Source organism: Carlito syrichta, unplaced genomic scaffold, assembly GCF_000164805.1.
Source record: "Carlito syrichta isolate Samal-C Ts95f unplaced genomic scaffold, Tarsius_syrichta-2.0.1 Scaffold308200, whole genome shotgun sequence".
Classification (NCBI taxonomy): Eukaryota; Metazoa; Chordata; class Mammalia; order Primates; family Tarsiidae; genus Carlito; species Carlito syrichta.
This window is the reverse complement of record NW_007252296.1, coordinates 184,965-207,543: the sequence shown is the minus strand read 5'-3', so window position 1 is coordinate 207,543 and position 22,579 is coordinate 184,965. Positions and strand designations below refer to the sequence as shown.

Below are 22,579 nucleotides of genomic sequence, written 5' to 3'. Positions count from 1 at the left end.
ACCCATGGATTCTGTCATATTAAACTATAATGTACTGTTTATAGAATTGCTCACCTTCTGGATTTTGATGACTAGGCAAAAGAAGAGAGTGTATAAAACATTACACTTATTGTTAGCCAAAAAACTTAAGATAATATCAGTGATGTTTGAATAGAAAGAATAGTATAATAGAGAAGAGAGTGGTTTTTTTAAGCCTAGGTTCAAATTTTTCCTTCATATTAACAAATTGTTTTAACTGGGCAAATTATTTAACCTTTTTAAGGCTTCAGTTTAATTGTATCTTATATGCAAAGTTGTTGTAAGAATCAAAGTTTAAAGTATAGTAAAATAAAACTCCTAGGTTCGTATGGCAACTTAATGAAAAGTATTGTTTTATTGACTGAATTGAAAAAAAAAAATGAATGTCTGCCTATTTAAGATAAAGCAAAATGCAACAAAATTCCACAAAATAGAGGAAAAAGATATATTTATCCGTAGGAGCTGTAAATGTGTGACCTTGGTTTCATTTTCATTAATTGGTTTCTGTACATTTGACTCTCTCCTAGGTTTTCTGTAAGTGAAAATGCTATTAAGCAGGTCATTGTATTTCAAAGTTTCATTTCTATAACTAATCTGATGCAGAAATCCATTCTAAACATTTTTCCTATGTTTCCAGAATGCTGCGACACCTCATTATAGAACAGGCTGTCCACATATTTTATTAAAGGAATGTTTACTAGGCTACATTTTAGATATAAGTTACGTCCCTTATGAGATGCTTGAAGAAAATATATATGTAAATGTAGTTAATATATACCACCAAGGGCTTTTCTTTTAGGAAGTTTAAAGTCCATATACTATCAACATTTGATCAGATGATGAATATTTATTGCACATTCTAAATAAAACATTTTATTTTACTTTTCCACTTTATATAAGCTAACAAATGCCTTTGGGGTCAATATATATTTTAACATCTCCAATGTTAGCTATCTTTTTATGAAAAACTTAATGCATATTTTAGGATATCCAATTAAATCTGATTTTAAAATACTTTTAAAAGATTTGAGATGTTTTGTAAACATAGTAATGTTTGGAAGATATGAAATCTTTGCATATATTTATCACAATCCCTTGATAGCTGAATTCATTATTTAGGGGTGGATTATCCAGTTTTCTTAATTCCTTCTTGACCTGCTTATTTAGTCACTCAGTGAATAAATAGGTCGAATAATTATACAAGATACAGAATTTTCTCATCATATTCCAAAATTATAAAGTGTGTGACCTCCACACACAGTGGCTGCAGCGTGTGTACTTTGTATCCTGTGATGGACCAGGGTTAGAATCAGCAGATAGTGACTTAATGGTGGTGACTGATTTGCACTGATCAGCCAGTCTCCCAGTGATGAATGGAATTCATTGGTTAAATCTTGGCCAGATTTCCCTTTATGTGCATAATGTTGAAGGACAATACAGTATTCCATTCAAAACTTCTTTAGCATCATTATGTCAATAATGATGAGCCTAAGCCTCATTGTTATTGCTTCTACTTGGGTGCAAATGTTGCTGAGGAAAAAAATGTGCACTGTGTGAGTCTCATTTCTTCCTTTCCTATATAGAATACATTTATCAAGAAATCACTAAGCTGGTCCTAAAGGTGAGCCTGTAAGCAAAAAGCTTTCCTGCCTTCAGGTCTTACTGCCTCTTAATTCCAGGGCTAATTCATATTACAACCATTATATTAGTTACAATTTTTATAACATACAATTACAAAAGAACGATTTTTTTGCATCAGAGACTCCATTTAAACAAATGTGTATGTGCATGTTTGTGCATATAACTATAAATTGGTTTTTTAAGGAAAATATTAAAATGTCTTTGAGCAGTGATTTTTAAAAACGACTAGAAGTTAAATGGGCAAAGAAGGTGTCATTCACCTTCAAGGAAGGGTTTATTGCTCCAGATATGGTCAGGCAGCCTCCAGCTATTAGTCCCTCAGGGACCAACTGATATGCAGAGTCCTGTTGGCCAAGATCACACCTTTTCCAGGGCAGTCCACATGTAGTGTCCGGTAAAGAGAAATAGTATAAACACTCAGCCATTTTGGTTCCCAATGGAGACACATCTGAAGGCTCATTCTAGCATCAATTTGCTGACAGGTTTGAGAAAGGGTATTGTTGGGTCTGCATCACAGCTCTTGTTCTTCCTCTTTCCACTCCTACACCTTCTGTCATTCCACAGGTGTTGGTTTCAAGGGCATGGACTAATACATGTTGCCTGCCAAATTCAACTTCAAAGTCTACTTCCCAGAACCCAGGATATGATTAGAAGGAGTTGCAGTGGAATGATAAAAAAGGGGGGGGGGGGTAGTTTGCATGAATCTTTGAAGAAAAGCACAGCAAGAACTGCCTTGCACAGAAATTATTAGGTAGGCAGGAGTTCATAGGAAGAGATTTCAGAGGTGCAAAACACCATTCTTTTGTAATTGTAGGTTGTATAAATAATAAATAATGTAAAGATTCTAATGTGAATTAGCCCCGAAATTAAGTACTTTTCTTAACTTAGCTAGCAAAAGTGAGAACCTGACTTCTGATAGTTTACCACTGTTAGCAAGATTTGTTTTTATCACCAGCTGGTCGCTAGAGCTGAGTTTTAGCAACCTAAAAAATGGTTTGCATTTAAAAAGAAAGGAAAAAAAGACATCAAAAGCACGTTCACAATTTTGTTCAAAGCTGCCTACGCCACAAGATATGCATTTTTTAGGCTAGCAATTTTATTTGAAGTGGAAACTGGGAAAAAAGTAATGGGGAACTAAGTTTGGCATTCCTGAGTTTTCACGAGTTGAAAGAGAAGTCCTTCATGGCACTATTAACATAGTATATGGCATTAGAAGAAAAAAATTCACATCTTTCCATCCCTTAATGCTGTTCTTAACCTGATTGATCTGGAAAGTATATTAAGTTGGGCAAAGTGTCCTTTAATCATTTGCTGAAATTCAAGGGCTTCTTCTGCTATTTAATAAGAAGGCACTTATGTAATTTTGGTGAAAGTATCTTTTGGGATTCACTGGATTATAATGAACATTGAGCAGGTGAATTTTTAAAGTGTGCTTAATAGTTTTAGAGGAACAGAGCAGTGTGATAGGAGAGAGATAAGCAGGCAGAGGCTGGGAAAAGTCTAATTCCTTTCAGTCTCAAGGATATGGTGACTCAAGGACATAGATGGAAAACTGCAGGCTATAAGAGAGGTCTCAGACAGGGAAAGACTGAAAAAAAGTGGTATTCCTGGGTATAAAACTCCTCCACATACTAATAATAAAAATGAACTACTCATAAGTAAATGAAGAAAATATCAGACAGAATAATATTGAAATTCTATCTTGGAATGAGTTGAGATGGAGTTGGAAGGTGTTTTGATGAAATAAAATAGGATAAGTTCATATGAGAGATAGTGTGGATGATAAAATTCAAAGTGCCCTTTGAAGTCTTGTTTGTGCCGAAGTTCTGCTGACTTTGTCATGAGTGACATTTGTGCTACTCAAAGTCAGGTCTTTGGAGTCTTATTTCATTTTTGTAATGTTTCAGTTTTGCTGTATTTTACATATACTGGATTATGGAGGAAACCATTTCTTCCTTAAAATATTTTAAGGATATCTTTCTCCCTCCCTCCCTCCCTCCCTCCTTTCCTCCTTCCCTCCCTCTCTCCCTTCCTCCCTCTTTCCCTCTCCATATTGCTGTGAAATAGAATTATGCCTGTTCAGAGTGTTCAGAATAAAAAGATATGGGGGCCAGTTGGGAGGTCAATACGGCTGCTGAATTGAGTAGTTACACTTCTGGTCTACATATTACTTGACCCTGAGAAAGACCAATCAATTGATAATTCAAGTTAAAATTCAATTCTACTAAATAAAGTAGTGATAGCTGCTACAATGGAGTGGACTTCAAATATTATGTTCAGTGAAAGAAGTCAGACACAAAAGACACATATTTTATAATTCCATTGATATAAAATGTCCAAAAAGCCAAATATATAGAAACAGAAATATATTAATAATTGCCAAGGGCCTGTGTGAAAGTGGGAAATGACTGTCAATTAACAAGAAATTTTTTGTGTGGTGGAAAAGTGCCAAAATTAGATTGTTGGGATGGTTGTACAACTTTGTAAATGTCTTTAAAATTTTGATTGATTATAGTGGAAAACTGTTTCTTCCTCAAGATAGTATGACAACCTACTGAGCAACAGAACTAAACCAGACTGGCACACATGTGTTAATTTACAATATAATAACTACATCAAAGGAAAGTTATTTTATAGAAAGTAATTCCTATCAATAAAGCTGGCAGACAGATCTCAAGCATTCTCTACATTTTAAAAATATGAATGTAAAAGTCTAAGCATGCAATGTCATTCATGATATACCTCAAATAAAAGTGGTACACTGTATTGAGTGCTTTACAGAGATTCTCTCATTTAATCCTGATAAGAAATATACATGTTTGTTTATTTTTTTCCTCTTTTGACAGTGAGAAGACTATGCCCCAGAAAGGGAAAGCAATATACCAATTTCACTAAGATAATGAATGGGTAAGATTATTCGCTTTCTAAACTAAAACACCTTCAGTCTGTTTTACAGAGGTCAAATAAATACAGACAGTCAGAAATCCCTACACTTAGGTGATTCCAAAAAGGTCCAATTTCCTCAACAGATTATGAAGTGAGTATGTGATATGACATATAAATGCATACAGATACTCATATCTCACTAATCTTTTATTGTTATTAGTTTACATTGAGAATACAAAGATCGCCAAAGACTCCTTTGGTAGTGATTAAAAGCAAAAATACCTTTCTTTTTACAAAACTATGTAGATTCACTTATAACCAATTTGCACAACACACACATTCATAAAAATAGTTTCTATTAACTTATAGTTGGGACATTGTATTTTTTGTATCATTCCTACCCAATGAAATAATATTCAGAAACATTTTCCTGCAAATGTACAAGAACCTATTCTCTACTCTCCTGATCCCTATCATCCAAGATAACATGAGCTGTTAGAAATATACATGCTTGAGAAACAAAGATCTGAGTATCACATGTTCTCACTCATAAGTGGACCTTGAACAACTATCGTAATACTATAAGAAAAGGATTGACAATGGCAGGAAACTATGGGGGGGCAGGGAGGGGAGAAGAGGTAGGATTAACGGTAGTCAATATCTGTCTGGGGACAAGGGGGCACACCTCATCAACAAGGGTACCTGCACAATGCATATTTGTATACCTAACCCTTAACTGTATCCCACAATTTTAAAATAAAAATATGTATTAAAAAATATAAAAATAGGCCGGGTTCGGTGGCTCAGGCTGTAATCTCAGCACTTTGGGAGGCAAAGGTGAGTGGATTGCCTGAACCCGCGGGTTCGAGACCCGTCTGGCAACTTGGCGAGACCTCATCCCTACAATAAATAAAAAATTAGCTGGGTGTGGTAGCACGCGCCTATAGTTCCAGCTACTTGGAAGGCTGAGGCGGAAGGACCACCAGAGCCCAGCAGGTCGAGGCTGCAGTGGCCGGGAGCGTGCCACTGCACTCCAGTCTGGGTGACGGAATGAGACTCCAATCCAACTCAAAAAATTAAAAATAAAAATAAATAAAGAGCAATTACTAAGCAAAAAAAAAAAAAAAAAAGAAAGCAAGAAATATACGTGTTTGTATTTCAGGTCAAGGGTAAAAATGAAAGGAAAACTTAGCAACATGTTTCCCAAAAGGGAACTATTCATCAGACTTCTTACCTGCCAATGGAGGATTATATTCCAAATCAAACCAAGAGTCAGTTTATGATTTCCATCTACTATGTCAGTACTTCCAATATTCACCAAATCAACCTGTTAAAGAGAAGGGGAAAAACATTTGAAGGTAAGAGACCAAATGTGCACTTATAAATAACCATATAATGTGAAAGCAATTTCATTTAGTTATTTTCAGAGCCTAAGCAGCATTATAGCCTTTTAAAAATTATCTAAAAATGAAACAAAATGCATCTGTAAATTCATTTTCCATAACAAACAAGCACTCCCAAATACATTTGCAGAGAAAGAAAATGGATATACTTTTAGCATATGAATATATGACTGCTGATGAAAGAGGTCAATCAGAGTATCTCCAAATAAAATGTTTAACAGTTATAACCCATAAAGGATACTTAAAATTAAGACATGCTATCTAGTACAGAATTAAAATTTTCAAAAAAACAGAAGGTTCATCAGCCCTTTTGTCTAGCTCAGGAAATGTAATAATTAAGGGTGAATACACTTGACTAAAATGCCCCTGCTTTAGAAAGAATATTAGAACTATAATAAATAATAGGCCAAATGTCCAGATCTTTTATTCTCTATCTAGGCCTGGGTTTGGAAATCAAAATTTGTCAGGGTTTCATTTTTCAAAGCAAATCTCTATGTCTCCTGTTCTTTTCTCACACCTAGCATGCTTAGGTGGAGTCAGGTTAAACATAAGGATCAGGTAAATAAGCACATGAAAACATGTTCAACATTATTAGCCATTAGGAAAATGCAAATTATAATCATAATTATATATAACTACATACATCATAACTAAAATAAAAAACTGTTACATAAAATGCTAGTGAAAATGCAGAGAAACCGGTTCATTCAAACATTGCTGGTGGACATGTACATGTTCTAGCAACTCTACAAAATAGTTTGACAGTTTCTCACAAACTGAGAATGTATTTATTACTTAATACAGAAATTGGCTCTTGGACATTCATCCCAAATAAACGAAGACATATGTTTACACAAAAATCTGTCCATAAGTATTCATGTTAGCATTATTTGTAATAGCCCAAAACTTAGAACAACCCAGATGCCCTTAAAGGGTGAATACCTCTAAATGATTGTAGAGTCACACCAAGAAATACCACTCAGCAATGACAAGAAACACATTTTTGATACTTGAAGTATATTGGAGAAATTACATGGGGATTTTGCTAAGTAGAAAAAAAAAATCTCAAAGGGTTGCGTACTATATGGTCCTATTTATATAATAGTCTTGAAAAGACTAAATTATAGAAATGGAAAGCAGAGCAGAAGTTGCCAGAAGTTACAGATGGAGGTAGCATATGTAGGGTAGGTGGAAGTAGTTATAAAAGGGCAATACAAGGGATCCTTGTAGTGATGGAAATGTTCTGCATATTGACTCTGATAGTAGATACACAAACTTACACATGTCATCATGTTGTATAGAATACATACATTTGCATGCATATACATGTATACACACATGAATATAAGTAAAACTGTGAAAATTTGAATAATATTGGTATATTGTGCCGATGTTGACATCCTGGTCATAATATCATATTTCAGTTCTACAAGATGTTACTAGATACAAGGGGAGGTTAATAACTCAAGAATATAAAAGCACCATCATCCATATCTCATCTGGGGATTCTTCATATAGCAGAAGAGGGAAAGAGCTTTTCCACATAAAAAAGTCACTATAAATTTATCAATTAATTTGATCATTCAGCAAATCCATTTTGGCTTTATGCCAGCCATTGATGTTCTAAGAGCAAACACATACAAATCTTTCCTGCTTTCATGAAACTTAATTTTAGTGAGAGTGATAATCATATCATACATTGTAGATTTAAGTATTTAAGCAGGGAATATATAACTTTTAGGAAATAGACTTATGCTGGGGGCATCAATACTGGTAGCTATGTTTTGATTTGCTATCGAGCTGATTCTGGGAAGACTTAGAGTGAGCAATTGGCACTTACATTCTAGCAACCCCCATCTATTGTCATAAAACTTCTCACTGCATGAGCAGAAAGATGGTTCCTACATTTCTTTATTCTCACAAAATCTCTCGTAAGGACCAGTTTCTATGATGTTCAAGTACTGTGCTCATTCCCAATAAAGAATAAAGTAGAACCTCTAATGTCAAAAACTTCACAAGATAATCGTAGGCCACATTAAAAAACAAAACAAAGGAACTACAATTAGATAGGCTTCAGCAATTCCATGTTTAGGTATATACCCAAAAGAACTGAAAACAGGGACTCAGATAATTGTAGATCAATGATCATAGTGGCATTATTCACAATAGCCAAAGGGGAAACAACCCAAATATCCATTGGCAGAGGGATAGATAAACAAAATGTAGCACGTAGATACAATGGAATAGTGTCAGCCTTAAAAAGGAGTTAAATTTTAAGACAAACTACAACAAAAATGAACCTAAGAAGCATATGCTTAGTGAAACAGGCAAAACAAAATGGTAAATATTGTAAGATTTTGCTTATATGAGATACCTAGAATAGTCAAATTCATAGAGGAAGAAAAAAATGGATGTTATCAGGGACTGGGGGATAAAGGAATAGAAAGATATTGTTTAATGGATAGGAATTCAGTTTGAGATTGTAAAAATGTTCCAGAGATGGATACCCAAAAATAGTTAAAATTACATATTCTCTGCTTAAATACTTAAATCTTCAATGATGTATAATCTGACATCCTCACTAGAACTAAGTTTCATGAAAGCAGGAAAGTTTTTTCCCCCTTTTGTGTTCTTAGAACATCAGTGACTGCCATATAGTCAAAATGAATTTGTTGAATGAATGAATGAATTGATAAATTTATATTGGCTTTTCCATATGAAAGAGTTCTTCCTCTCTACTGCTGTGTGAAGAATTCCCAGATGAAACAAAGTGACGACTCAACACAATAAAGACCACATATGACAAAACCTACAACTAACATAATCAATGGTGAAAAGTTTAAAACTTTTCTTCTTATATCAGGAACAAGACAAGGATGTCCACTCTCACCACTTCTATTCCACATAGGACTGTTGTGTTCTAGCCAGAGTAATTTGGCAAGAGACAGAAATAAAGGGCCTCCAAATTGGAAAGGAAGAAGTAAAATTATTTATTTTTACATATGATATGATCTTCTATGTAAAAAACTTACATGTAAAAAACTGTAAAGACACCAACAAAAACTGTTAGAACTAATGCATGAATTCAGTAAATTTGCAGGACACAAAATCAACATAAAAATAAGTAGCACTTCTATACGCAAACATCAAACTATCTGAAAAAGAAGACATGAAAGCAATCCTATTAAAAAGAATTAAGACCTCCAAAAAATAAAATATTTATGAATTATATTTAACCAAGAATGTTAAAGACCCGTGTAATGCAAACTATGTATACTGATGAAAGAAACTGAAGAGGACACAAATAAATGGAAAATTACTCTATGTTCATGGGTTGGAAGGGTTAATATTGTTTAAAGGTCTCTATTACCCCAAGCAATTTACAGATTGAATGCAATTCTCATCAAAATTCCAATAATATTTTTTAAATGGAGAAAAATACATACGAAACCACAGATGTTTAGATATAGCCATAGCAATTTTGAGCAAAAAGAACAAAATGAGAGATATCACACTACCTAATTTTAGAATATACTGCAAACCTATAGTAATCCAAACAGCAAGACCTAGGCATTAAAACAAAACAACAACAGCAACAATGTTTTAAAAATGAGAGAGAGAGAGAGAGAGATGAATGGGATAGAATACAGAACCCAGAAAAATAAACACACACATTTATAACCAACTGATTTTGAACAAAGGCGCCAAGAGCATACAATGGAAAAAGTACAGTCTCTTCAGTAAATGGTGGTGGGAAAACTGAATATCCATATGCAGAAGAAATACTTTATACTTTTATCACATACGATGTACAAACTCAACTCAAAATGGATTAAAGACTTAAATGTAAGACCTGAAACTGTAAAGGTATTAAAAGAAAACACTGGGGGAATGTTTTCTGAAATTGATCTGGGCAAAAAATTTTTTTGATATAAACCCAAAAGTACTGACAACAGAAGCATAAATAGACAAACAGGAATCATGAAATTAAAAAGCTTATACACGGCTAAGAAAAAAACCAACAAAGTGAAGAGACAACCCACAGTGAAGGAAAAAATATTTGTACACTATACACCTGATTCATAAGGGATTAATAGCTAAAGTATATAAGAAACTTAATAGCAGGAAAACAAATAACCATATTTAAAAGATGAGCAAAGGACGTGAATAGACATTTTGCAAAAGAAGACATGCAAATAACTAACAAATATATGAAAAAAATGTTCAACATCACTAATCAGAAGAGAAATGAAAATCAAAAGTACAAGGAACTAGCACCTCATACCTCCTACCTGTTAGAATAACTATTATTCAAAAAAGACAAAAGATAACTTTTGGCAAGGATGTGGAGAAAAAGCAAACTTGAACATTGTTTGTGAAAATTTAAATTATTATAGCCATTATGGAAACTAATATGGAGGTATCTCAAAAAGTTAAAAATATAATTACCATATGATCTGGCAATTCCACTACTGGGTATATATTCCAAAGGAAATGATATTACTATGTTGAAGGGAAATCTGCACTCTTGTGTTCTTTGCAGCATTTTCACAATAGCCAGGACGTACGATCAACCTAAGTGCTTATCAACAGATGAATGGATAAAGAAAAAGAAGTCTGTATATAGATAGGTAGATAGATGATTAGATAGATAGATAGATAGATAGATAGATAGATAGATAGATAGATAGATATAGATAAATCTGCAAAGAAAGTCTAGAAGAAAGAAAAGTGTTGAGTGGAGAAAACATGCCAGAAAGAGGAACTCACATGACTAAGGGTAAAGAGTATTGTCTGTGGGAATTCGAGGTCATATATTCAAGGGCAATATACCATGGTCTTAGAAAATTACTCTTATCACGCTACATTTAGTACCAATCATCATTATTTCCAATGGTCATTATCATTTCCAATTATCATTATTTCCAATGGTCCCCACTTGACCAAGTTATGTTGTTTATTGTTTAATACTCACAGTGTAAGAAACACAATTACCAACATTCTTTGAGTGGTAAACTCTGTGCTATTGTTTGTGCTTTTTTTTGCATGTATGCATATGTGTATGGATAGATAGATGATAGATGCATAGATAAACAGATAAGTAAAATCTCATTTTTGTCCTATTAAAAAAAATTTTCGCGGTCTCTCTTTCTCTCACTCTATTTTTTTTCCAGAGTCTCACTCTGTTGCCCAGGCTGGAGTGCAGTGGTACAACCATGGCTCTCCACAGTCTCCACCACCTGAATTCAAGTGATCCTTCTGTCTCAGCCTCCCGAAAAGCTGGGACTACAGGTGTACAACATCACATCCATCTAATTTTTTTGCGTTTCTCGTAGAGATGAGGTCTTGCTATATTGTCCAGGCTGGTTTCAAACTCTGACCTCAAGCGATCCTCTTGCCTTGTCCTCCCAAAGTGAGAGGATTACAGACATGGGCCACCATGCCTGTATCAATTTCTTTATACATAGAAACACAAACATATTACTCTTCACAAATGCCTGCATGAGATCACATACATGCCTCTCTCATCTTTCTTCGGATAATTTTTCTTTTATATTTTGCTAGCCCCTATTCTGATTTTTCCCCCAATCTGATTAACACATTTCTTTCTTTCATATGGGATATTTAATGGGGTTTTATATTGTACAAAAAGATTTTCTTATATCAAATATATTTAATATTTCTTTTATCACACGGTAATCCCCATTATTCATTTTTTTTTTTTGAGTTGGAGTCTTACTCCATCACCCAGACTGGAGTGAAGTGGCCGCTCCCAGACACCGCAGCCTCGACCTGCCGGGCTCCGGCGATCCTTCTGCCTCAGCCTCCCAAGTAGCTGGGACTACAGGCACTCACTACCACGCCCGGCTAGTTTTTGATTCATTGTAGAGATGAGATCTTGCCAAATTGTATTCATTCATTTTAATGAATATATTCTATTTCATAGTTTGGATGTATTATACAGTGTTCAGTCAGTCCGCTGTTGGTAAAGATTCACATTATTTTTAAGGTTTTGATATATTTTCCTTTGCCGCTTTATACAGTGCAGGAATGGACATCTTGTATGTACATGCTCAGATACTTCTGAAGATTTTATTATTATAATAGCAATTTCCAGAAATATATTTGCTGGATCAAAGGGTATGTGTGGTGTTTAATTTTTGTAGGTGTTTTCATATGTCTTTCTAAAAAGAATTTGCATTTCATATGTTAGTCAGCAATGTAGAAGAATAAGTTCTTCCATCACCAGCAATAGATATCTACCTCCTAGTTTTGCTTGTCTGATAAGTAAAAATATATCACTTTTTTAGTTTTTATTATTTCCACGATTCCTTCTGTATTTGGAATATATTTTTGTATGACTGATTATTACCATTCCATCTGTGAATTGTCTGTTAATATGCTTTACTCACTCTTTCTACAGAGTAGTTTTATTTTACTTCTTAAATTTTAAGAGTTCTTCATACTTAACACTTGTAAGATGTGATTATAAGCAATTTATTATCATTCAACATAATTTTTCCATTTTATTCAAAAGTGAGACAGTCTTATAGCTTTCAAATTTAATGTGATGTTTTTTGACTTCTAGTTCTAAGGTTAATGTGACACTACAAAATACATTGTGAATTTTTTTTCTTTTTATATGCCGTGGGCTATCTTAAAATGTAGGAATTACATATTGTTTAAGGGTTAGGTTACATTCATTTGTGAATAGTCCTGGTGTGCTTTTGATTGTAGACCTCCAATAACCTACTTCTGAATGTCTTCTGAAGTAATTAGCCTCGTTTAATTTCCCATTTATTTTTATCTCAATTTTTGTTATTTGCATTGTACTAGGAAATCATCAATTTTCTAGAATTGTTCAAAGTTATTGTTATATAATTGTTATATAATTGCTTCTAGTTTTCTCTTAATTTCTTTTGTATCAGTTGTTATGCATCTTTTCTCATTACTAATCTTGTCTAGTTTACATTTTATTTTTTCTTAGAATTGGAAAAGATTTGTCTATTTTGTTGGTCTTTTTAAAGAGCCATATTTTGAATGGAATATTCTTTTATAAAAAATTTGATTGCAATTTTCATTATTGTTTCTTATCTTACTATTTCTTAAGATATATATTTATGTTTTTTATTTTCAACTTAAACAACAACAACTACAACAAAATTTTAAAGAGGGAGGGTTAAGATGGCCAACTGAAGACATGACCGGATTGCCTCTCTAAGCAAATAAATCTTTATGGAAGAGTAGACCTAGGGCCTTGAGGGTTGACATGAAAGCCCAAACAGAGGTTTATCATACAATCACCTGGAGAAGCAGAAGACAGAGACTTCCAACCCCAGTCACTCCGAGGAGCACTCAGTCATAAGATCAGAAGGGTGTCTTTGGGATGGAAGGGGTGAAAGAAAACAACAGCTTTTCTTCTCTATGTACCTCACCACAAATCTCTGCAGTCTCAACCAAGTGAGAGACAGCCCAGGCCTCCTCAGACACCTCTCCCACACTGACTGGGTGCAAACGGCTGCCCTAGAGACAGAGGCACTCGCAGGAGCCACATGGAGCCTGGCAAACACCAGTTCCTAGGAGTCCTGGCATCTTGGCCACCAACTCCCTCACAGAGAAGCTCAGTGGAAAACACCTGGTGGAGGTGATCTGTGCCAGTGGGTGCTCCCCTCTCCCCTCCCTTTCATCAGGAGCGATGAAGCCACTTCATTTCTCTGGCACCCTAGGTCAGGACTGCAGACATGGTTTGCCCTCAAGGAGTCATCATTGATGTGGCAGTTCCTCCCACAGAGTAGGGCAGGAACTAAGAGGCGGAGAATATCTGCACACCACAGTGGAAGTGGCCTCACCCACCTGCAGACTGAGGGAGGAATAGCAAATCCCTACTGCTTCCCTTCTACCCCTGGGTGAAAGGGGAGATGTTGCCTAGAAGGGAAGAAACTACTGCATACTCCCAAGAGCACCTGAGCTGCATTAGAGCTGCATGACCCTGCCTGGCTGCCTGCTGAGGAGATGTGTGGTCTGTAGAGAAGGCTGATGAAGCTTCAGACAGGCCTCCCTGGTGCCTATGTCAAAGAAATCGGGAAGCCTCTGAAAGAAAAGAATGGTCTTGCCCCATTCCTGTCGACTGCACGAGTGAAGCAGTTCCAGAAGCTTCAGATGGTTTCTCCCTAGTTCATTACCCTTCCTCTGATCACTGCTGCTCCCCCACAGGGAAAATAGAGGAGAGAGGTCAGGTCAAAAAAAGAAAAGAAAAGAAAAAAAAAAGCTATGCCAACCCAATAGAAGCAACCTTATCTATTAAAAAATAAAAAGAAAAGTCTGTCCTCACAGATGATGAAGAGCCTGTGGGGAGAAAAAAAAAACTTGCAAACCTCACAGCCTTAATGAGTCGACACCCACAAAAGGGCTTCCCAGATCCCAAGCAATGGAACCCATTCAGAATGGCCTGTCCCTGATGACAGACTATGGATGACAAAGACAATGAGATTCACAAGAAAGTGGATACACAGATCATCCAAGCCAATGAAACAGTGCAGAAAAGGACCATACTGAACTTCTGGAAATGAAGAATTGTCTGCTGGAATTTCTAAACACAATATTAAGCCTTAACAGCACAATTGTCCAGGCAGAAGAAAAATGTTCAGAGCTTGAGGATATAAATAAACCAATTGGACAAAAACATGGAGAAAAGGCTTGGGAAGAAATAGAAAAGCCTACAAGAGGTTTGGGATTATGTAAAGAGATCAAATATGTGGTTGATTACCATGCCTGGGAGAGAAGGGGAAACTGAAAACACCCTGGAACAAGTGTTTTAGGATGTCATCCAAGAAAATTCCATTGCAAAGCAGATGCAAGAGATTCAGAGAACTCCTGCAAAGTATGAGAGGATCATCCCCAACACACATAATAATCTAGCTCAGCAAGGTAAGTATAAAGAACACAATGCTAAAGACTGACAGAGAGAAGAGACAGATCACCTACAAAGGAAGACGCATAAGAATCGCAGTAGGCTTTTCACCAGAAACCCTATATGCTAGAAGGGACTAGGAGGTCTCATCTTTAACATTCTTAAAACAAAACAAAAAACAAAAACAAAAAACAATTCAAGCCAAGGATTTCCTACCCTTTCAAGCTAAATTTCATTGAGGAAGGAGAATTAAAAATCTTCCCAGACATCTAGTCCCCAAAACAATATGCTAGCTCCAGACCAGCCCTAAGAGATGCTTAAGAAAGTTGTAAGCACAGGAACAAAAGAAACAGTTTCAGCCATTGCAAAAACAGACAAGCCACAGAGTTTACAGACCATACACATCAATCACAAAATCTAAAGAAACAAAGCAGGAATAGATATTTTTTTTTTTTTTTTTTTTTTTTTTTTGAGTTGGAGTCTCACTCTGTCACCCAGACTGGAGTGCAGTGGCCGCTCCCGGCCACCGCAGCCTTGACCAGCTGGACTCCGACAATCCTTCCGCCTCAGCCTTCCAAGTAGCTGGAACTACAGGCACGTGCTACCACGTCCGGCTAATTTTTGATTTATTGTAGAGATGAGGTCTCGCCAACCTGCCCAGGCGGGTCTTGAACCCACAGGCTCAAGGCAATACACTTAACCTCAGCCTCCCAAAGGTGTGGGATTACAGACTGAGCCACCAAGCCCGGCTAGCTATTCTTATATCAGACAAAACAGACTTTAAGCCAATAAATGACTAAAAGGACACTGAAGGACACTAAATTATGATAAAAGGCTTAATCCACCAGCAGGAAATATGCATCTTAAATATATATGCACCCAACATAGGAGCATCCAGATTTTTAAAAAATTACTAATTAAACTAAGAAAGGACATAGACAGTCATACAATTACATTCAGAGACTTTAGTACCCCACTAACAGCCTTAGAATGGTCAGGGCAAAAAATCTAACAAGGAACTCAGAAACCATAACTCAATATTCAATCAATTAGATCTAATACACATCTACAGAACACTTCATCTGACAACCACAGAATGTACATTCTTCTCATCAACACATAGAACTCCAAGATTGACTGAATACTCAGACATAAATAAAGTGTGGAAAAATTTCAGAAGAGCATTTTCTCACACCATAGGGGAATAAAAGCAAATATCATCACCAACAGGACCCCCCAAAGCACACAAATACACGGAAATTATACAACATGCTTCTGAATGACTTTTCGGTTAACATAGAAAAAAAAAGAAAAGATTTCTAGAAACAAATGAAAACAAGCACACAATACACCAAAACTCCTGGGTTAGCATGTACATATCAAGAAAATAGAGAGATCGCAAGTAAAGTTTAAAATTGCACCTAAGGGAGCTAGAAAGACAAGAGCAATCCAATCCCAGAATTAGTAACAAAATAGAAATCATTAAAATAGTCACAGCTAAATAAATAGTTACAAAAAAAAAATCATACAAAGGATCAATGAGATGAAAAGTTGTTTCTTTGAAAGGATAAATTAGATTGAAAGATCTCTGGTCAAATAACAAAAACAACAAAAGAATGAAAATTTAAAAAATAAAACAGAGAGAAAATAGAGGGAAAATTTGAATAACCACAATTATAATTGAAAAAGCTGATGTTACAACTGACCTTGAAGTAATACAAAAGACTATCAGAGATTACTACCAATATCTGTTTGTGAGTAAACTAGAAAAGCTAGAAAAAATGGAGGAAATCCTGGCATCACATAACCTCCCAAGATTGATCAGGAAGAAGTTGAAACCCTAAACAGACAAACATCAATTCAAGAAATTGACTCAGTAGTACAAAACTTCCCCACCACAACAAAGCACTAGGTCAGGTAGTTTTTAAGCTAAATTCTACAAGATGTACAAGGAACACATGATACCAACCCTATTAAAAGTATTTTAAGCAATCAAGGAATTCTCCCTATCTCTTTCTATGAAGCCAATATCATCCTGATACATTAAAATAGAAAGACCCAGCAAAGAAAGAAAACTTCAGGTCATTTTCCTTGATAAACATAGGTACAAATTTCTCAACAAGATTCTAGAAAATCACATTCAACAGCACATTTCAAGGACCATCCAGCATGACCAGGTGAGCTTCACTCCCAGGATGTAATGTCGGTTCAACATACACAAGCCAATAGATATAATTCACCACATAAACAGCTGCACAACCGAGAACCACATGATTTTCTCATTAGATGTAGAAAAATCATTCAATAAAATCCAATGCCACAGCTCAATAAAAACCCTTGAACACATAGGCATCAGTGGAACATTTCTCAAAATGAGCTATCTATGACAAACTTGCAGCCCACATTATACATAATGAGCAAAAGCTAGACTCATTTCCCCTAAGAACTGGAACAAGTAAGGATGCCTGCCCTCACCCTTCTTATTTAACCTGATACAGGAAATCCTAGCTAGAGCAATCAGGAAAGAGAAAGAGATTAGAGGAGTCCAAATTTAAAAAAAAAAAAAAAAAAGAATCTAATTTATCATTCTTTGTAGAAGATGATTCTATAACTAAAAAAAAAAAAAAAAACCTTAGAGAGTCTGTCGAAAACTTCATTGCACTGATTAACAACTTTGATAAAGTCTTGGGATACAAAAACAATGCCTAAAAAAGAGTTTCATTTCTATACACCAACAGCAAGCAGGATGAAAACCAAATAACACAATCTCATTCACAACAGCCACAAAAAATAAAATAACTTAGCATCCATCTAACAAGAGGTGAAAGACCTTTATAATGAGAACCACAAAACACTACTCAAAGAAATCAAGGATAACACAAACAAATGAAAGAGCATTTCATGCTCATGGATGGGAACGATCGATATCATTGAGATGTCCATTTTACTCAAGGAAATCTACAGATTCAATGCAATCCCTATCAAATTGTCAGCATTAATTTTTATGCCATAGAAAAGACAATACAAGCCGGGCTCAGTGGCTCAGCCTGTAATCCCGCACCTTTGGGAGGCTGAAGTGAGTGGACTGTCTGAGCCCGTGGGTTCGAGACCCACCTGGGCAGCGAGACCTCATCTCTACAATAAATCAAAAAATCAGCCGGGTGTGGTAGCGCATGCCTGTAATTCCGGCGACTCGGAAGGCTGAGGCGGAAGGATCGCTGGAGCCCAGCAGGTCGAGGCTGCAGTGGCTGGGAGCGGCCACTGCATTCCAGTCTGGGCGACAGAGTGAGACTCCAACTCAAAAAAAAAAGACAATACAGAAATTCAAATGGAACAAAAAGAGCCTGAATAGCTAAAGCAATCCTTAGCAAAACAAAGTTGGAGGCATCACACTTCCAGACTTCAATCTTTACTACAAGGCTACAATGGTCAAGACAGCATGGAACTGGTACACAAATAGACACATAGACCAATGGAATAGGACAGAGAATCCAGAAATAAAACCACTGACCTTCAACCAACTCATCTTCCACAAAGCAGAAAAAAAAAAAAACAAACCTTGGAGTACATAAACCATTTAGCAAATGGTGCTGGGAAAACTGGCTAACCACAGGCAGAAGAATCAATCTGGATCCCTATTTATCACCACATATAATAATTAACTTAAAATTGTTCAAGGATTTAAATGTGAACCCTCAAACTATAAGACTCTTAGAAGAAAATTAGCAGATGCTCTTCTGGACATCGGCCTAGGCAATGAATTCGTGGCCAAGTCCTCAAAAGCAAATGCAGCAAAATCTAAAATTGATGAGTGAGACCTTATAAAGCTAAAAAGATTTTGCACAGCACAAGAAACCATCAAAAAAAAAACCCACAGAAGGAGGAAAAAATGCAACGATGCATCCAACAAAGGCCTAATATCCAGGATCTACAAGGAGCTCAAATGTATTGACAGGAAAAAAAATATAATAGCCCCATTAAAAGTAAGCAAAGGATATCAACAGACACTTCTCAAAGACAGACATAGAAAGAGTCAACAAACATATGAAAAAAAAATGCCCAGCTTCACTAATCATCAGAGAAATGCAAATCAATACTACAGTGGTATATCACATTACTCCAGTCATGATAGTTATCATTAAAACGTCAAAATCCAACAGGTATTGATGAGGCTTAAGAGAAACGGGACTGTTTCTATACTGTTGGCAGGAATGTAAGCTAGCTCAACCTTTTTGGAAAACAGTGTGGTCATTTATTGGAGAACTACAAATCGATCTACTGTATGACCCAGAAATCCCACTTCTGTGACTATGTCTAGAGAAACACAAATTGCTCTACCAAAAAGACAACTGAACACATATGTAAACTGCAGCACTATTTACAATAGCAACAACATGGAATCAGACCAGATGCTCATCAAAAGTGAATTGTCTGCGCTTTGGGAGGCTGAAGTGAGTGGATTGCCTGAGCCCGCGGGTTCGAGACCCGCCTGGGCAACTTGGCAAACCCTCATCTCTACAATAAATAAAAAACTAACCGGGCATGGTAACGCGCGCCTGTAGTTCCAGCTACTTGGAAGGCTGAGGCGGAAGGATCTCCGGAGCCCAGCAGTTCAAGGCTGCGGTGGCCGGGAGCGGCCACTGCACTCCAGTCTGAGCGACAGAGTGAGACTCCAACTCAAAAAAAAAAAAAAAAAAAGTGGATTGTATAAAGAAAATGTGGTACAGATACACACTGGAATACTGCATAGCCATAAAGAAGAGCAAAATCATTTCCTTTGCAGCAACATGGATGCAGCCAGAGACTTCATTCTAAGTGAATTATCACAGAAACAACATTTTGTAAAAAGTTAAATACAGCATGTTCTCACTCATAAGTGGGCCCTAAACATTGGGTACATGATAACAAAGGCAGGAACAACCGAGATTAAGCACTGCTTAAGAGGGAAGAAAGGGAGGTGGGACAAGGTACATACAACTACTAATCGGGTATCATGTCCATGACTGGGGGAAAAGGGTTAGCTTAGAAACTCAAATCTCATTCTCATTCAATTTACTTATGTAGTAAATCCTCATATGTACCCCACAAGTCATAAACAAGTAAACAAACAAATAATAAATAAATAAAACCTTTTCAAGTTTATACCGTTCTCTCTGAATACGATTTTCTCTGTGTCCACAACATCATCTCAGTACGTGTTTATTATGTAAATTTTATCAAGGTTTTGTATAAATTTTATATGTGTGTATTTGACAAAGAAGGAAACAGAGTATCAAAGATAGATGAAGGTTCCACAAGGTCTGATTTAAAACTAGGTCTGAATCATAGAAATAACTCGTTATTTACATCTAGAGAATTTTTCAGAAAAGACTTTAATGGACTCTGTCCAAGTTAACAAATATTGCACACTATCATGTGGACAAGGAATATTATTTATTTTGTTTATGTTTCATCTCTTGTTGTACATCTCTTCTTCCAACTACCAAGGATGATAAGAAACAATAATAATTAATAATCATAACGACTCTAGAGAAAGGGGGTATTTTTGTCATACCTCAAAGTCTTTATATTACTATTGACTGTCTCATCTTTACAGTTTGGTCCCCCTTGACTATGAATTCTGATATGTTTCTTGCAGTTATAATGCCATATTGCTTACCATGTAGCTATATGATATTACTTTTCAGGATTAATTACAAGTTATTCTTAAATAATTACCACCATACTGTATAATAGCTTCTCTCTTTTCTTTTACATATTTTTAAAATACATTCTCTGGAATCATATCCTTCAAGATTCTCATCAATCCATTTGTTAAATTATGTTAAATTACTGATTCTGAATAATGAAAATTAATATTCAAAGCTGTTAAAATCTACATTAAATGAATAATTATCTCTATCTAGTAAGTCAAAAAATTGATATGACACATATGGACCTACTGTGTGTGTATATTTGTGTGTGGGTGGGAGTGAGTGTTGCAACAAGAACTAGGTAGCAAGAAATCAATTATTGTGATCATAAGAATACCCAAAGTTGTCATTTTTTTGTTTTGTAGAGTGAAAGCATCTGATGCCAAATGAATGGTTGTGAAAATTGATATTATATGTGCAAATTTAATAATATGTATTACATTTTTGAAGGAGTAAGTTTGCCTACACAAGACAACTGACTTTTCGCGTTCCTGCTAACGGGCCCGGAATTTTATTTATAAAGTAACGTTTGATTCCGGCTCAGAGTTTTACACTGTTATCTTTGGAAGTTGCTTTATTCAAATATAATTTTGGAACATAGAAAATTCCCACCATTTGCTTTGACATAATGGAAACTTATTGTGATTCCAGTAGAATTTTTAAATGCAAACTCTTTTAAAAACATATATTGAGTGGGAATGAGCAGGCTGTAAAATTTGCACATAAAAAAATTAGTAAAATGACTTATTTTTTAGAATGGAGTAGCCTAGTGTTGTCCATTTTATTGTATGGGACAATAATTGGAGGGGGTACATTTTCAGTTCCCACACTAATATGTAGAGTGCAATCTCTGATTTTGTATAAAAATACAGATTTAGTAATTATAAGATTAATGTATAAGCATTTCAGTAAGCAAAGTTACTTTCAAGTGCTCTACCTCCTAAATGAGTTTGATAACTACTGGACTATGAGGAACAATTTTTCTTCACTTGTGTCACACATTTATTCAAGAGAGGCAAGAAACCTCACACTGCTTTGTCTTATCCAAGTTTCCTTTGGGAGCATGGATGTGATTTCTAATATTGTCAATAATATTTTCTACAAGCTAAATTTAGATATCCCATAGTGGCTTTAGAAAAAGGATTTATACATAGCATATTGATATATGTAAGATTTAAGAATACTCAAGAAAAGCCGGGGTCGGTGGCTCAGTCTATAATCCTGTGCTTTGGGAGGCTGAGGTGAGTGGATTGCCTGAGCCTGCGGGTTCGAGACCCGCCTGGGCAACTTGGCGAGATGTCATCTCTACAATAAATCAAAAATCAGCCGGGCGTGGTAGTGCGCGCCTGTAGTTCCAGCTACTTGGAAGGCTGAGGAGGAAGGATGGCCGGAGCCCAGCAGGTCGAGGCTGTGGTGGCCGGGAGCGACCACTGCAATCCAGTCTAGGCGACGGAGTGAGACTCCAACTCAAAAAAAAAAAAAAAAAAAAAACTCAAGAAAACCTTAAGAGTAGAGCAAGCCCGAAATATGATGGATTTGTGAAAAAATATTGACCTGAACAAATTTATATTGTTTTTAATTTGCTTCTCAGAAAGTAGAATAGCAGACTAAGTTTCATCTAACATAAAATGATACATAAGACTTTAGAATGAGGGACACATAACAAGAAAGTAATTTCTATAATTAGGTCAAACTATGAAAATGAAAGTGAAGATCCTTAGGGCAGAGCAGAAAGAAAGAGAGAAGAAGAAAGATGAATAAAATAAGGATGTTACATTCCTTGGAGATTATATATGTGAAGAGAGAGAGAGAGAGATAAAGGTGACAGAGTTCTGAGAAATAAGGCTTTAATGATTTCTCAGACATTCATTTTTAGTAGAGACTGGGATAGTGATAAACCTTTCCATGCTTAGTTTTGGATTTTTTTTTTTTTTTTTTTTTTGGAGTTGGAGTCTCACTCCGTCACCCAGACTGGAGTGCAGTGGCCGCTCCCGGCCACCACAGCCTCCACCTGCTGGGCTCCGGCG

The 22,579-nt window shown here is 35.9% G+C and overlaps 1 protein-coding gene across 1 annotated transcript in view; it reads right to left on the bottom strand.

Annotated features, from left to right (window-relative positions):
* LOC103267680 (dystrophin-like) overlaps positions 1 to 22,579 on the bottom strand; it is a gene marked incomplete at its 3' end in the record, with an annotated part of 59,921 nt that overhangs the window by 6,803 nt on the left and 30,539 nt on the right. The window contains exon 4 of the mRNA XM_021716143.1: positions 5,780 to 5,872. Coding sequence (XP_021571818.1) covers positions 5,780 to 5,872 — 93 coding nt within the window. The remainder of the gene's footprint in view (positions 1 to 5,779; positions 5,873 to 22,579) is intronic.